The 16,170-nt window shown below is 51.6% G+C and overlaps 1 protein-coding gene across 8 annotated transcripts in view; it reads left to right on the forward strand.

Annotated features, from left to right (window-relative positions):
• Nucleotides 1-16,170, forward strand: part of XDH (xanthine dehydrogenase) — a 125,130-nt gene that overhangs the window by 72,188 nt on the left and 36,772 nt on the right. For 4 of the 8 annotated variants that reach the window (XM_085015594.1, XM_085015595.1, XM_085015596.1 and 1 more), the window contains 9 exon segments: nucleotides 1,024-1,132; nucleotides 4,621-4,747; nucleotides 5,691-5,752; nucleotides 8,826-8,894; nucleotides 9,202-9,291; nucleotides 10,671-10,812; nucleotides 13,091-13,183; nucleotides 13,767-13,918; nucleotides 15,583-15,676. In XM_085015594.1, the coding sequence (XP_084871720.1) occupies nucleotides 1,024-1,132; nucleotides 4,621-4,747; nucleotides 5,691-5,752; nucleotides 8,826-8,894; nucleotides 9,202-9,291; nucleotides 10,671-10,812; nucleotides 13,091-13,183; nucleotides 13,767-13,918; nucleotides 15,583-15,676 (938 nt within the window). 8 annotated transcript variants of the gene reach the window in all.

Consider the following 16,170-nt stretch of genomic DNA (forward strand, 5'->3'; position numbering starts at 1 on the left):
ACCCTTATCTGTGCTGGTCCCACAGTCCCTTGTGTACAGCCCTCCTGAAGCACTTCCTGTAAGATGTTTAAATTACATCTTCACACTGGCTTCTGTTTTCCTGAGTTAAAGGCACGCTATTAAAGGGCAGATACTCTATTGTATTGATTTCCTCAGCCCTTGGCAAGGTGCCTGGCATATGGCTGCCATTTAGAAACCATTATCGGCGTTCCTGTTGTGACTCAGGGGTTAACGAATCCAACTAGGAACCCATGAGGTTGCAGGTTGAGTCCCTGGCCTCACTCAGTGGGTTAAGGATCTGGTGTTGCTGTGAGCTGTGGTGTAAGTCGCAGATGCAGCTCGGATTCTGCGTTGCTGTGGCTCTGGCATAGGCTGGTTGGCTACAGCTTCAACTGGCCTCCTAGCCTGGGAATCTCCATATGCCGCAAGAGCAGCCCTAGAAAAAAAAAGGCAAAAAGACAGAAAGGAAAAAAAAAAAAAAAGAAACCGTTATTGGCTGTGTGTGTGAGTGAGTGATGAATAAAGGGGGGTGGATGTGGGGAAGCTCTAAGGGTAGATGTCCCAGGTTTCCTGGGGAGTTTCCTGTCCCCCTTCCCACAGAGGAGTGGGAGAAATGGAGGTGGGTAAAAGCAGGGAAGCAAAAGTGACAGGAGATTCTGAAATTGAAGAGGCTAAGGAGGGGCCCTGTGGAGAGAAGAGCATGAGTTGGAACTGGAGCCTTTCGGAAGTTCCTTCTTGACTCAACCTCCAGGGTCGGGTTAAGTAAGAGGAAGCTAGGGTGACCCTGGCTCCCATGCTTCAGCTCAGAGGCCTAGGGTGCCCTGATGTCTGACCCCATGGGTGCTGGAGGGGCTCCGGCTCAGAGTCTTGGGTGTAAAGGTGAGGAAACCTTTAGAAAGGACAAGACCATGATGTAGAATGAAGAGAAGGGATGCAAGACATCACAGATCCCCCAGACCCTCCCCTCAGGTCTGCTCTGATGACCTGAGGAATCAATGGAATGACCTTAATTGGGGGTTCCAGCCACTTTTCTGCCAATGCCTGCCTAGCCCCCATCTGCTCCTTGCACCATGTTGCTGTGACGACTGTGGAAGGCATAGGAAGTACCAAGACGAGGCTGCATCCGGTGCAGGTAACCAGGGGCTCTTACCAAGGCTGCAGACTGGCTCTGCCTTGTTGGGCTGAGTGTCACTGCTGGGCAGAGAAGGCACCCTGGACCGGCCACCTCCTGTTCTCCTTGTTGGTGGTGAGGTGTGCGGTGGGGGGGTGGCTGTGAGGCAGAAAGAGGAGGACTTGAGCTTGCAGCTCCCTCCTCCAGGAGGGCACCAAGAGAACCAAGGTGGTACCAAGAGAACCAAGAATCCACTTGGTTCTGGTGGCTGGGAAGGGCAGCTGTGCAGAACTGGATGGAGGAGGGCCAGGGGCCTGTCCTCACCTTGTGCCCAAGTGTGCTTAGGAACCCCCTGCCTTCTCAGATTGAAGATTCCAAATGCTCTCTGCCCCTTGATAGAAGGCCCACCTAGTCCCACTCTCACCTCCTGCCCACAGACCATACAAAGTGGGCTCATTAAAATGGAGGTGAGCAAGGGCTGAGTCAGAGAACTGAGACACACAGGTGTGTCACCAAGGCTTTCTTCCCTATGGCATCAGACACTTAGGGATGGATTGACATCGGGATTGCTTCTGGGAGGAGCAGGCGGTCGTCTGCGGGGTTGTGGAGAGAGGAAAGATGCTCCTAGCCCGGGCAGCATGGAGCCCACCTGGGAGCAGAGCTCTGTGGGCGGGAAAGGTGCTGTTCCCAGTGCTTCTGATTTAGGGAGGTCTTTCGGACACTGCAGTCACAGGAGGTGGCCAAGCCACACCCTCTTCTTAATCTTCCCTTGGCCTTTGGAGGAGACCTGTGGCTTAGATCCTGCTGTCCTCCCTCAGGCCCCTTACGTGAATCTTGGAGCCAGGCCACCAGTAGAGCAAGCTAATTATACTCTTTGCAGGGTGTGGCTTGGACCAGTCCTGTGGGCTCCGAGTGGGTGGGGTGATCCTACCTCACCCCTGTGGCTTTGCTTCCCAGGTAGGAAAAGGGCAGATCGCTAAAGTTGTCCAGCCTGCAGCTGGTGTGAGAGGGTTCATAAGGCCTTGTCATTTTCTTTGAAACAAATAGATGAAAGAAAGAATGAACCATTTAAACACAGGGATCCTGTTTCTACAGTCAGGCGAAAGCCCTCTCTTTCCAATGGTACTGATCCTTATTCCCAAGGCACTTATTCTGGCTCCAGATAAGCTGTAGATTCCACATCCCCTTTATCCATTTGCATCTTTCTCCTGGCTTCTCCTGCCTTGCTCATTTGCCTCCTATCTCCTTGCTCTGTCCGTGTGCAGCTCTTCCTCTGCTCAGTCCCTAATCATGGCCATAGCACCCCGGGCTCTGGCCTGGGCCCCGTCCCTTCCCCTATCCTCACACGCTCCCTAGATGACTTCAGTGCCATCTACTACATGTGAATGCACTCATACAGGTATAGCTTCAGCTTTGACCTCCCCTCCAAGGTCAGACTCCTACTTCCAGCAGCCTACCTGGCATCACCAGATACAGGTCTATTCTCAAACTTAACAAAACCCTATTTTCCCCTAACTTCTTTCTTCCTCACTCTTCCTCCATCTGAGTCAGTAGTAAAAACAGCCAGCAAATTGCTCAAGGCAAAAATCTAGGAGTCACCCAGGATTCTTTTCTCATACCCTACATGAAATCCATCCAGAAGTAATAGCTACGCTCCCTCCAAAATCTACAATGAAATCTTCATTTTTTTTTCAGTTTCCCCTGTCACTCCTTGGTCCAAGCCACCATCCCCTCTTGCCTGGGCCACTTCAGTGTCCTGGTCCCCTATTTCTTCTCTTGCCCCCACAACCATTCCCCACCCAACAGCTCGAGTGGTTTTTTTTTTTTTTTTTTGGCTGCACCTCAGCATACACAAATTCCCTGTCCAAAGATGGAACCCGCACCACAACAGTGACAATGCCAGATCTTTAACTTGCTGTGCCACCAGGGAACTCCCTACCTAGAGTGAGTCTTTAAAAACATCAAGTAGATCATATGACGTCCTGCTGAAATTCCCCTAAAAGCTTCCTATTATCACACCCAGAATAAGAATCCAGGTCTCTACTTTGGCTTATGAATAACTGCATGGTCTGGCTGCTTCCCAGCCCCTCATCAACTTCCCTTAGCTCGGGGAGTTCTGCCCACCCTGGCCTTTCAGCAGCTCTAGCACACCAGGCTTTTGCACCGTCTGTCCTTAGAGCCTTTGTGCTTGCTGTTCCCTCTCCCTGAGATACACTCTTCCCCATTCCATCATGTTATTAAATTCAACTTAAAGGTCACTTTTTCAGAGTGGCTTTTCTGACCTTGTCACTCTGGGCCATGTCATCTTGTACTAATTCTCTGCATAGCACGGACCTCTGCTTGGAATGTTTCTTCTTTGTTTGTCAGTATTTCCCCGACTAGGACGTAAGCTTCATGAACCCAAGGACCTCATCATCCCCCTTCGTCACTCTCTGGCCTGGTTCCTTGTCCACGCCTGATGCATAACAGGTTCTCAGTAAATATTTGTCAAATGAATGACTGCCCGTGCCAGGCGCTGGGGATACAGCATTCTAGCAATAGTACTTGATAGAAGTACCCGGAGAGATTCCCAAGAGATTAAAAAATAATGTGGATGAGAAGAATCTCCTTGTAATAAAAACCTTGCAGGTTTGAATGAAAATTGGTGACATCCAATGCATATAGCACATTCTATATGACACATTTCCCAATTCAGAACTCCCCGCTGGACTTCAGAGATTGCCTGCACTGGAGAATACAGTGGCATTCTAATTCAGAGTAAAATGCATTCATTTGTCTGGTTGGTTTCGGATTGCGGGGTAGTGTAGTTAAAAGAACTTGACATGGGAGTTACCGTTGTGGTGCAGTGGTTAACAAATCCGACTAGGAACCATGAGGTTGCGGGTTCAGTCCCTGCCCTTGCTCAGTGGGTTAATGATCCGGCGTTGCTGTGGCTCTGGCGTAGGCCGGTGGCTACAGCTCTGACTCGACCCCTAGCCTGGGAACCTCCATATGCCGCGGGAGTGGCCCAAAGAAATAGCAAAAAGACAAAAAAAAAAAAAAAAAAGAACTTGACACGGCTTCTGCATTTCCCACACGTGATCGTGAACAGTCTCTTGAATCTCTGGGCCTTCTTCCTCCTCTGTTCAGTGAAAGAAATAGCGCTAATGGTCGCTGGCTCTGATAGTCGCTGTTCTTTAAGGTGTGGTTTCTTCTTAATAATTCCCACTGGCCGACTGCCTACTCTGTGCCAGGTCTGATATTGAGAATTTTATGTCAACAGTCTCACTGAAGCCTCAGCACTGCTCTGGAGAGAAGCACTGGGACGTCCCGAGCATACAGACAAGGCTTAGGGAGGCTTGGCAACCTGGCCAAGGTCACAGTTAGTATCAGTGGCACAAGGAGTGGACTTTGTGCAGGGACTGCCACCCTACTTTGCCAGTCAACGTGGCTTGGCTTCAGTTGAGTCACATAGGCAGCTTGGGAGGGGTTCTGCCAACACTGGTGTCTGTTTCATCTGTCCCTTTTAGGAGAGAATTGCCAAAAGCCATGGCTCGCAGTGTGGCTTCTGCACCCCTGGCATTGTCATGAGCATGTACACGCTGCTTCGGAACCAGCCCGAGCCCACCGTTGAGGAGATTGAGGATGCCTTCCAAGGTACGGGCCTTGGGGCACGGCTCAGGAGGTGGAATGGCAAACAGGGCTCTGCGGAGAGTGGGGCAGGGCCACAGTGGAAGCCAGGAGCAGACCAGGAGTTTGAGGCACTGCCCTTTGAGGGAAGGGCCCAGGCCATCCCACTATGGCGGCCAAGAGGGACTGGAAGCTTGGCCCTTTCTTAATTTGAAGAACACTTGGGTGGTTGGAGACCTGCTGGAGTTTCCTGCCTTAGCATTCATCTTCCTGAGATGTCTTCCTGCCCACACCCTGTGCCAGGATGGCATGGCCTTGAGTGGCTGGTGTGGGAGGAGATCATCTGGGAAGCTGCACAGAAGCTAGTCACCTGGCCTCCTGCCTTTCAGTTTTCATCAGGACAGGATTCTGCAGGGCAAAGGCCATACATGAGGCAGGTGGCCATGAATCTGAGTCTTGGGCGGGAACTGGCTTCCCACTTTGCATTCTGTAAATGGGTCCAGGTGTCTGGACCTGGGGTCTGTACCTCTGAATTGAATAGAGAAGGCTTCCCATTCATTCCTCATGTCAATCCACCATTTAAGCAATCAGCTACATAAAGTCCTGTCCTATGTCAGGGACCATGCAGGGTGTAAGGGACACAGGAATAAAAGACACAGTCCCTACTCCCAAGGAGTTCATACTCTGAAGGGGAGGAGAGTTTATAATGTAGTTTGATAAGTTCACTGATAACACCATGACTAGGCAACATGGGAGCACTTAGGAAGGGCACCTGATTCAGTCTAGGCATTCTAGGAAGTCTTCCTGGAAGAAGTGGTAGATGTTCTGAAGTCAGAGATATCAGCAGTGGAGGTTCATTCCAAGCAATGAAAATAGAATATGTAAAGAGAGCATTTAACTGAGCTGGGAGCAAAGCCTTTACCTACCCTGGGGCGTGCGCTGACATTGCGGCTTTTTCCTTGGCCTGCAGGAAATCTGTGCCGTTGTACAGGCTACAGACCCATCCTCCAGGGCTTCCGGACCTTTGCCAAGGTACGTGGGGGCCCCAGGACAGCAGCGGCCCTGCTCCTGAAGCAGTAGCACTCAGGAATCACAGATGGGAGAGATGCTGAGGGCCTCTGAGATACAGAAATGAAAGATAAGATGGCCAGCGGGTGGGTCCTTCTGCCGCAGGTGCCAGATGTTGGGCTCTGCCATTCTTATTGCAGGGGGCAGGGGGGGACGGCGGTTCTCATCAGTAGCACGGAGACTTTCCTTCCTGGGAGGGTCTGGAGAGCTGGTACCTGGAAGACACCTGCTGCCCAAAAGCTAACTTCCTCGAGGGCATTGGCAGCCTTCCTTGGAGACTGGCATGCTCAACCTATGGCACAGGTGCTGAACGTGGCATTAATGACAGCCCAGCCCAGCCCAGCTCAGTGCTCGCGTCCCTCCTCCTCTCCTGCCCCAGCCGCTTTCTGCACTTGGCACTCTGCTGGGCTTATGAAACTGCTAATTAGATCTCCAGACAGTTTGTGAACTCCTGCAGTGTGTATGTAACTGAGTGAGAAACCGCGGCTGGGGTGCATGGGCATTGATTACATAAACACATACACCTGCCACCTGGCAAGGAGGACGGAGGGCTGGCTTCTTCTCCCCTGGCTTAATACCACCCCCTGCCACCCCCTAGATTTTGCCTGATTCTCCAACTGGGCCAAATGGATCCTGTCTCCCCTCAGACTATCTTAACTCAGTTTGATTCTGGCTTGAGGGGAGTCGTAGACTCCTGTGCCTTTCCATGACCTTTAGAGTTGGGACAACACAGCAAGGAGTTTTGTGTCCAAAGAGCTCAAAAAGGTGGGGTCGGAGATGGGGCCTCTGAGGATAGAAAACCCCACACCTTGGTGAATGCTGCTGATGACAAGGGACCTGGAAGTATGGATTTAAACGAAAACGGCTGACAGCTTAGATTCAGCTCCCATTCTATCTTTTAACTGATTCATGACACTGGGCAAATGTCCTTGTTTCTAAAATGGGGATTATAATGATCCCTGCCTTTCAGTGCTCATGGGAAGCACTTCTTATAAAGCTCTTAAGACAATGCCTGGTGCACCTTAAATTTCCAGTAAATAGCAACGTAAATTATGATACTGGTACATTTCTTCCATTACTCAATATTTGATCTTCATGTATTGCTTAGGCTTCCCTGGATACCAGGGGTCGTTAATTTTGTCCATGTATTTATTTCTCAGGCGGCTTCTCAAAAAGACAATCTAACCAGCCCTCCTAAGTCCCTCAAAAAACAGGGGCTTTTGAGTGGAGCTGGCAATTATGCTCCTTCTGAGGGCCAGCATTTTAGCACTGAAATGGTCCCTGAGTCCACTGTATGGCAGCCCCTCCCTCATTCGAGCTGCCTGGCAGTGTCGTGCAGAGCAGAGCAGAACTGGGTGCTCCAAGCAGCCAAAATGACTGGCACAGAATATGCTCAGAAGCTCATGCATGTTACTCATTGGAAGCCCCCAAGGCCTTTATTCAAAGTGCCTTTTAACTCTTACTTTACACACAATTCTAACAAACTCACTTGTCTAGTTTTCACGGCCATAGCGCACACTAGAGGAGGGTCCACTCGAGGGAGGCAAGAAATGACGACATCCATCTAGCAGCAAGGAAGGAAATGGAGGACCCATAAAAATAAGCATGAGCCCAGCAGTTGCAGCCTACTGAGAAAAGTGGAAATCTCTCTGGGGAAAAAACCCAGCCTTATCCAACCTCCATCAACCTTGGGGGCAGTGACACAAGATTGTACATCACAAGAATTTATGTCATAGACACATCGAGTTATCAAGAAAAAAGATCTAAGTAAGAATGTGCTGGCACTTTAATTATCTGAAAAATCTGCTTCTGTGAAATACATCCTTTCTCACAAGGACCGGGTGAGTAAGGCTGCTGCCTCGCTGTGTGCGGGGTCTAGTCATTCCCCCACATCACTCCCTCTCCACAAGGAGAGATGAGAAGAGGCACCAGAGGGACCCCTCTCTCTCCCCTTTCTGGCCAAATACAAATGGAAGGGCAAGGCAGTCGGGCGAGGCCCCGAATAGACAGAGCCGCTCCCAGAGCCGGTGACGAAGTGGTGACTATAGGCGTGCAGTGCAGGCAGGGCAGCTGCACCTGCAGAGGCTCGAGGCAAGTCTGACAGCGCTTGCAAGTTCTCAAAGGCCACACCTTCGGCCTCCTTGGCCCTCTGAGAACTCCCTTGGGAACACCGGTGTGTTGTGACCCGCCCTTTTGGAAATGTCAACATGAACGATGTCATTTGTGACTGATGTACAGAAGGGCTCTCCCCAGCCTGCTCCCCCCGGGGAGTTGGCTGCCCTGGAAATGGGCTGGGTCTGTGCCTGGGAGTGTTCCCCACTTTAGCCTCTTAGCACAACTCCGTGGTTCTGTAGGGTCTCCTGACGCCCTGAGCTGGGTCTCTGGCCTCCGGCGAGATGTCCTGAGCAAGTCCTTTCCCCAGGTGACAGATCCTCACCTGTAAACTCCCTCCAGAGCCGTGACAGATGGAGAGTGTGAGCTTGCTGGCAGCAAGTGTCTGATCAGTAGTGGTGAGGACACGCCTCTGGCCGCAGCTCCGGTCCTGGACCATCTTTGGCAGGAGCCCCACAAAGACCCAGCTGGGAGGCACCCAGCCAATCCCCACGAACCTGATGGTCTAAAGTAGCGGCCCCGGAGTGCTGCGAGAACCGGAGGGGATTTCTCTCGTGCAGGCTTTCTCAGGAAGCAGAACTGAAGTGGGAAAGTGGGCACAAAGAGATGCTTTGGAAAAATAAGACCGAGCTTTTCTGGAGAAATGGTCTTAAAGTTAAATGTCCCTGCTGCTTTCTGGAGAGGTCCTATCTGCTTATTCTCAAGTTATTTAATCTACATGAACCAAGCGAGAGACAGTAGTTGGAGCAGAGGACTTACCTCTCTGCAGAGGCAGGTGGGATGGGGTGGGGGGGGGGTCTGTTCTTCCCCTTGATGCTGGGACAGGTATTGCATCCAGATTTCACTTGATAGAAATAATCTAGGTTCTGTAGCTTCTGTGAAAACTTTGCAGATATCTGTATGTGGATGTTGGTTATCTCTCTAGGATGGCGGATGCTGTGGAGGAAGTGGGGACACCCCAAACTGTTGCCTAAACCAGAAGAAAGACCACAAGGTAAGTGGGTCCTTCTTGGCCTGGCAGCCTGGGGGCCAGACCTCAGATCCGAGGAGCAGGGGCCTCTGTCCACACACTGGGCAGTCGTGGCTGAAGAGGAGGTGGTTACTCCCAGCCCGAGAGGGTGGCGCATGGGCACAGTAGCCCTGGGTTAAACCTCCTTGTCACCACTTCCCGGGAGCCACCTGCCCCTCCACCAGCCCAGCTGGGGGCTGCAGACCAGCTAGCATGGACAGGGGGCTGGGCCGGCCCCATGGAGCGTTCGAAGGGAGGGGACACTGTATCACCCACCTGTTCCCTTTTCCAGCAGGTCACCCTCTCACCATCTTTATTCAACGCAGAGGAGTTCATGCCCCTGGATCCCACCCAGGAACCCATCTTCCCCCCAGAGCTGCTGGTAGGCAATGCCCCTGGAGCCCGCTTTCTTTCACACCCCTGGAACCTCTGCATCCTCCTTGTCCTGTAGGTTTCAGCCTGAAGTTCTCTTCCTTTCTCTGACACCCGGATGTCAGGTCCCTGTGCCATGTACTCCCACAGGGGCCCGCCCTTCTCTTTCTCACACCTGTCACTCTGAGCACAGCGGGAGGGTGTCTCTGGCACACCACGTAGGGTAACAGGAGCTCCAGAAGGACTTGCTAACCTCCTGGCTAATCTCATGTCTAAGCCCCCAGGCAGGCCACTCTCCTCTCAGTAAGCAGCCCTTTTCCTTAAAAAACAAGGAAACAGGAGAGCTGGGTTCAAAGGACCCGGTCCATGGCCTGCAGCCCTGTCTTAGGGACGCCTCTCACACCCTCTTTCTCAGCTTGGGGGTCCTGCTCTCTCCCTCCAACATTTCCTGCAAGAAACAATCAAGCCACTCTCAGAGTTTCTCAAGCGCGCATTTCCCAGGGGCTGGCGAGCCAGGGAGAGTGGCTTTGCAGCAGGCCCCGGAGTACCTTTCTCTGCATCATGAAACCTTGTAAAACCATCATGGGTTTGGGGGGATTCTCTCCCAGCCTCTACCTCGCCCCCTCCTGGGCATTATAACTGGCCCTCCATTGCTTTCCCTTCTCCTTTTTTTTTTTTTTTTTTTTTTTTCTTTCTGTCTTTTTAGGGCTGCACCTGCAGCATATGGAGATTCCTAGGCTAGGGGTCTAATCGGAGCTACAGCTGCTGGCCTACACCACAGCCACAGCAACACCAGATCTGAGTCGCATCTGTGATCTACACCACAGCCACAGCAACACCAGATCTGAGTCGCATCTGTGATCTACACCACAGCTCATGGCAACGCCGGATCCTTAACCCACTGATCGAGGCCAGAGATCAAACCCACAACCTCATCATTCCTAGTTGGATTCGTTAACCACTGAGCCACAACGGGAACTCCTGCTTTCCCTTCTAACACCCGTCCTTCACCCGTCCGTCTCCTCCTGCACCTCCTGGGACAGTTCAAGTCATCTTGGGGCAGGTGACCTTCGGCAGGTCCCATAACCTTGGTCCTCAGATTCCTCCTTCACCTGTAAAACGCGGGGCTAAGAGTGTCTCCCTGACGGAGGTCTCCTACAGACTGCGAGAAGTAACATGCATAAGAGCCACAACGTAATTCCTGCCTCAGTACCTGGTGTTTCCACTCGCTTCTCCCCCGACCTGTCTTTCATTCTGAATTCAATGTTAAACAAATCACTAGAAGAGTCGATCCCCCTGTGGACTCAAAGTGGCGGTGCTGGGAATGGCACTGGGGGGGTGGGGGGGGGGGAGGAGGGGGCTGTGCAGTAAGCAAACCACCTTTTCCAGAGGCTGAAAGACACTCCGCAGAAGCAGCTGCGTTTTGAAGGGGAGCGTGTGACCTGGATCCAGGCCTCAACCCTGAAGGAGCTGTTGGACCTCAAAGCGCAGCACCCGGAGGCCAAGCTGGTGGTGGGGAACACGGAGCTCGGTGAGGCCAGGCTGCCCGCGTCCACCCCCTGTGGCCCTGTGTCCTCTGTGTGTCCTACGAAAACGGCCTTCTCCTCCTCTGCCTTGTTCCCCATTTCATACGTGGCGGCAATAAGACCTCCTCTAAGGCTGCTCTGAGCATTCACGGAGCTCCTTGTGTCTGTTCTTCGTCTATTCTGACAGAGCCAGCTGTGCGCCAGGAACTCTGGGAGAGCTGGGTACCCAGGTCTCCTGGACAAGAGGGCTTCCCTGAGGATCTCCTAGTCTGAGGCTGGAGGGAGCAGTGAAGGCCAATGTCAGGGCCTGGGCCTGATGGAGACTAGGGGTTCCATAAATGTCACTCACCCCCTTTTTCTGGGGTGATGGGGTAAGGCAAGGGGGAGGAAGATGACCAGGTATGAGTGTGTGTGCATTGCCCATGACCATAGCACCTGCCCCATGGGGCCACCCCTGGGACAGGAGGCCCACAACATGTGAATAGGTCAGGCAATTCCAGGTATGCAGCTCTCAGCCCTGGTGCCTACAGATGCAGGGGCAGAGGTGGCCAGGCCCCTGCTGTCTCCATCCATTTCTAAGCCTGGCCTGGGCCCGTTTCCACTTGGCTGCGCCCCAAGCCCATTGAGGATCCAAGAAGAGGATGGTGGCCCCACCGAGGCCTGTCTCAGAGAGGCCCTGGGGTGGGGGATGTGGTTTTAAGTCCAGCTTGTTGGGAACCCCTGGCTGGGGCTCTGGAAGCAGCCCTGGAGCCCTGGGTTTGGGTTGGTTCTGCAGCCACAGAGAGGAGGGCCTGGCTCAAGTTCATGCTAGGAAAGTGCAGAGCTGGGCCACCTTGTGAGCACAGGTGCAATATCAGTCCCCTGCTGTAGTAATGTGACATGTCAGGATGGCAGGGTGGCCTGTGAGACGTGCCTCAGGTGATAGGATTATGATGGCCCAGGTAGTGCGAGTTAAGGTGGAGAATCTTTGGGGTCCTTTGATATGTGACCTGTTCCTTGCCTTGACTCATGCCATGTCCTGGGCCCAGTTAGATTCGAGGGAAAGGAATTCACAAAGATATTCTGAGCTCCAAGTTAGAAATAATTTCTTAAGGCCACTCCACAGAGCCTGATATGGTGTCGGTGAGGATGAGGTGCGATCCCTGGCCTCGTTCAGTGTGTCAAGGATCCAGCATTGCTGTGAGCTGCGGTGTAGGTCACAGACATGGTTCGGATCCTGCGTGGCTGTGGCTGTGGAGTAGGGCAGCAGCTGGAGCTCTGATTCGACCGCTAGTCCAGGGAACTTCCATATGCTGCAGGTGTGGCCATGAAAAGAACAAAAAAAAGGAGCACTCCATGGCTCTACCCCTTTCTCCCCTAATCACACAGCCCGCGGAGGCTGGGCACAGAGAGGCCCTTGTCAAGATGGGCCACTTACTGCTTCCATCTGCATTCTTTGTCCTACGAGCTGATATTTAAACAGGCCAGACTCCTCGGAGCCTGCGCCACCTTTCAGGGACCCTCCACGGCATATGAGAAGGTGGGGACGATGCAGAGACCTTTCTTTCTTTCTTAACCTTTCTCACTTGCAGCCATGTGCATGGGGCTGGGAGAGGTGCTGTGCTAACTGGGTCTGTCTTTGTAACTTCCCTGGAAGGAGGGACAGAAAGCAGACACAGACTCTGGTCCCACCAAGCCATGTACCTTAAGAACTCAGACAGATGTTGGGGACAGGGAGGCCGACTCGAAGTTTTCTCTTGTAGTCAGTTTTCCTTTTTTGTCTGAATATTAGACTTTCATGTTATTATTATTGTTACATCTCAACTGTAATAATCCCTCCAGTACTGAAAGGTTCTCATTCTTTGCTGTGTAATTTCTTAACATTCCTGTACCTCCTTTTCTTCATCTGTAAACAGAGAAAAATCACAGTTGCTGTGGGGATTAAATGAGTTAAAATATGCAAAGCCCTTAGAAGGGTTCTTGACTTATTTTAATGCCCTGTGTTTTATAATATTGTTGTCATACACATACGCACACACATGCATATGCACACATAGGAGTTCAAGTTCTTCTCATTTGAATTCGATTTTTTTTTTTTTTTGAGAGGAAGAAGAAGACAGCTTTCAGGGCTGATAATGTGGAAACTGCACTTTATCCCACATCTTGTCCTCTGCACCCTCTAATCCTGAGATACCCAAGGGGCAGGTTACAGCTGTGAATGGGTCCTCCATCCTGTGTGCAGTGATGGAAAAAGTGCCCTGGTGATAACGGGCGTTTAATTTGAGGCTTCTTGTTTTTCTCCAGGCGTTGAGATGAAGTTTAAGAATCGGCTGTTTCCTGTGATCATCTGCCCAGCCTGGATCCCTGAGCTGAATTCTGTGGAGCAGGGACTGGAAGGTAAGGGAGGTTTGCCAGGGTCCCCAGAGGGGCTGGGATGTTGGAGACGGTCGCATGGGGAATGGCGGGTGTCAAGAAAGCCTCCCCTCTGGCTCCTGCAGCCACCTGCTTCTTCTGGAGCCGCCCTGCATGGGGACAAGGGCACGCTGACGGCCTTCCTCTGCTGAGTGTCAGCGGGAGAGGGGCTTGAGATTTTCAGTAGTTGTTTTCCATCCTGGCTACTCATTAGAATCACTCATGGGAGTGGGAGTAGGTAGGGGGTGCTTTAAAAAAAAAAAGAAAAGAAAAGCCAGGGCTTCACCCTCAGAGATCTAATTTTATTGAGTTGAGAACCACTGGTTTCAAGGAAAGAGCACTCTGTTTATAGGATCAACAGGCCTGGGGCTGAGTCTTGGCTCTTTTATTAGCTGTGTGGCACTGGGCAAGTCCCTTGACCTCTCTGAGCCTTACTTTCTTTATCCATATAAGGATGTGCATCCTGGTTCAGCCTTAGTGGGGTTGCTGTGACGCCCCCTAGCAGCTGTGTAAGGAAGTGCTTTCCTGCTGTGATGGGGTCGCTGTTATTCTGAGCCTGTGTTGCCAGGTATCTCCTTTGGAGCCGCTTGCACCCTGAGTGCTGTGGAAAAGACCCTGCTCGATGCAGTTGCTAAGCTGCCTTCCCACAAAACGGAGGTGTTCAGAGGTGTCTTGGAGCAGCTGCGCTGGTTTGCTGGGAAGCAAGTCAAGGCGGTGGCGGTGAGTTCCAGTTCATCACAGATGGGGGCGCTAGTCTGGCCTCAGCTGCAGAGCCAATGGGTCTCAAACTTGAGTGCCTAGAATTGCCTGGGGATGCAACTAGAGACTCTTATACTAAGTGAAGTAGGTCAGAAAGAGAAAGCAAATACCACGTGATATCACTTATATGTGGGATCTAAATATGGCACAGATGAACCTGTCTACAGAACAGAAACAGACTCACAGACATGGACAGCAGACTTGTAGTCACCAAGGGGGAGGGAGTGGAATGGACTGGGAGTTTGGGGTTCTTAGATGCAAACTATTACATTGAGAATAGATAAGCAATGAGGTCCTGCTGAGCAGTACGGGGAACTATATCCAATCACTTGTGATGGAACTTGATAGAAGATAGTATGAGAAAAGGAATGTGTATTTGTGTATGACTTGGTCACTTTGCTGTATAGCAGAAATTGACAGAACACTGTAAATCAACCATAATAAAAATTTAAAAACAAAAGAAAAAAGAATTGCCTGTGGGTGCTTGTTAAAAAGACGGATTCCTGGGTCCCACCCTCGGAGCCCAACATCAGGTCTGGGATGGCGCTCAGGGATCAGGTTTTTAACAAGCTCCACAGGTGCCTCAGAGGAAGGTGGCCTGTGGGCCACCCTGGGAAACACTCGTGCTGTGACTCAGTTGTTACCCCTAAGGTTGGAGAGATGGAGCCACCTGTCTCCTTCTTGAACTTGGCCGAGGCTGCCGGCAGGTGGATGAGAGAAGAGTTAGGGAGAAGCCAGACTAGGAAGGGGGGCTGCCTTTCAGAGTTGGGAGGAGAACCAGAGGCGGATGCCCGAGAGGAGGGAAGGGGGTCCACTTGTTGACTGTTTGCCATCAGCCTTCAGACTAGTCCCTAGAGTCCCAGTGTTTAGACGGCATCGCAGACCTGGCGCCATTTGAGTCTCACAACCGTGGATGGCGTTGCGAGGAAAGCTGGCCCTTCCATTCTATTTTTATTGCTGCTGTCTGAAATTTGAACAAAAACCCAAAGCAAAACAGCTGACTCCTATCCCCCTCCCCCTTCTCCTAGCACCTGCCTCTTCCAGTTATGGATGGGTTGTAGATAAGGATGTATAAACCCAAAAAGCTCCACTGAGTTCCCCGGCTCTGTTGCAATCCACTTCTGGGAAGAATTTTTTTTTCCTGGATCAACTGATTTTCTTCCTCTTTTCTACTAATGGGAACCCTGTGTCTAATTCTCCCTATATTCCTTGCCAAGGAAGCTCAGTTAGAACAAACTGTTCATCCTTAAGGCTTCCTCCTCTTTTTCCTTGATCTTTGTCTTTTATTTCCCTTTTTACTAACTCTCTATGGCCTCTGTGATAAACCGCCTCAACCAGAAAACCTCAGTAAAAGTTGGGTGAAACCAAACAAGGAAACAGATTTAAAGGGGCTGATCCTAGTTTACCAACAGGTAAATTTCAGAGTCCCAGGCATTGAGATCTCAAGTTGTGTATCTTGCCCCCCTGCCCTAGTTCTTTTTGTGCTGATCGTGTGTCTGCAGGGGGTGGGGGACCTCAGGGCTCTCCTTCAGTGGGTGTCCCCCACCTTCTGTGTGGTTGGGAGCCAGCTGTGTGAGCAGGGGTGTCCTGGGTGGACTCTCACACACTTGCTCTGCTTGTCCTAGTCCATCGGAGGGAACATCATCACCGCCAGCCCCATCTCCGACCTCAACCCTGTGTTCATGGCCAGTAGGGCCAAGCTGACCATCGTGTCCAGAGGTGAGCTGCCTCATGGAGAGGTCAGAAAGAGGGCCTGGGGGAGGGGCAAGTGGAATCTCACAAGACAGGTCACTTTCTGGAGAAACGGAGCCCAGAGTTCAGTGATGCAGCTTTCCTAAAGTTCAGATTCTTGGCAACTGCAAGGGAGATGCACTGAGGTCTGGGGCCAGGGGTGTGGACCATCACTTTACTAAGAATTCACAGAAGACCCGGCATTGTCACTGCTGTGGTTTATTGGGTGGTGCAGGTTCGATCCTTGACCTGGGAACTTCTGCCTGCAGATGCCTTACCTACAGTGTGCTGGGGCCAGAATATGCCACTCACCATAGCTGATTGCCACGTTTGCAGGGAATCTGAGCATTTGTTAAACCCGGTCATAATTATTTAATTTGTTTAGAGCCACACCCGCAGCATATAGAGGTTCCCACGCTAGGGGTCGAATCAGAGCTATAGCTGCTGGCCTCCATCACAACCACAGCAATGCGGGATCTGAA

This window comes from Sus scrofa, chromosome 3 (genome assembly GCF_054392235.1).
Source record: "Sus scrofa isolate SSC_HxYL_T2T_F1_AM1 chromosome 3, Sscrofa_HxYL_maternal_Yorkshire_Landrace_v2.0, whole genome shotgun sequence".
Classification (NCBI taxonomy): domain Eukaryota; kingdom Metazoa; phylum Chordata; class Mammalia; order Artiodactyla; family Suidae; genus Sus; species Sus scrofa.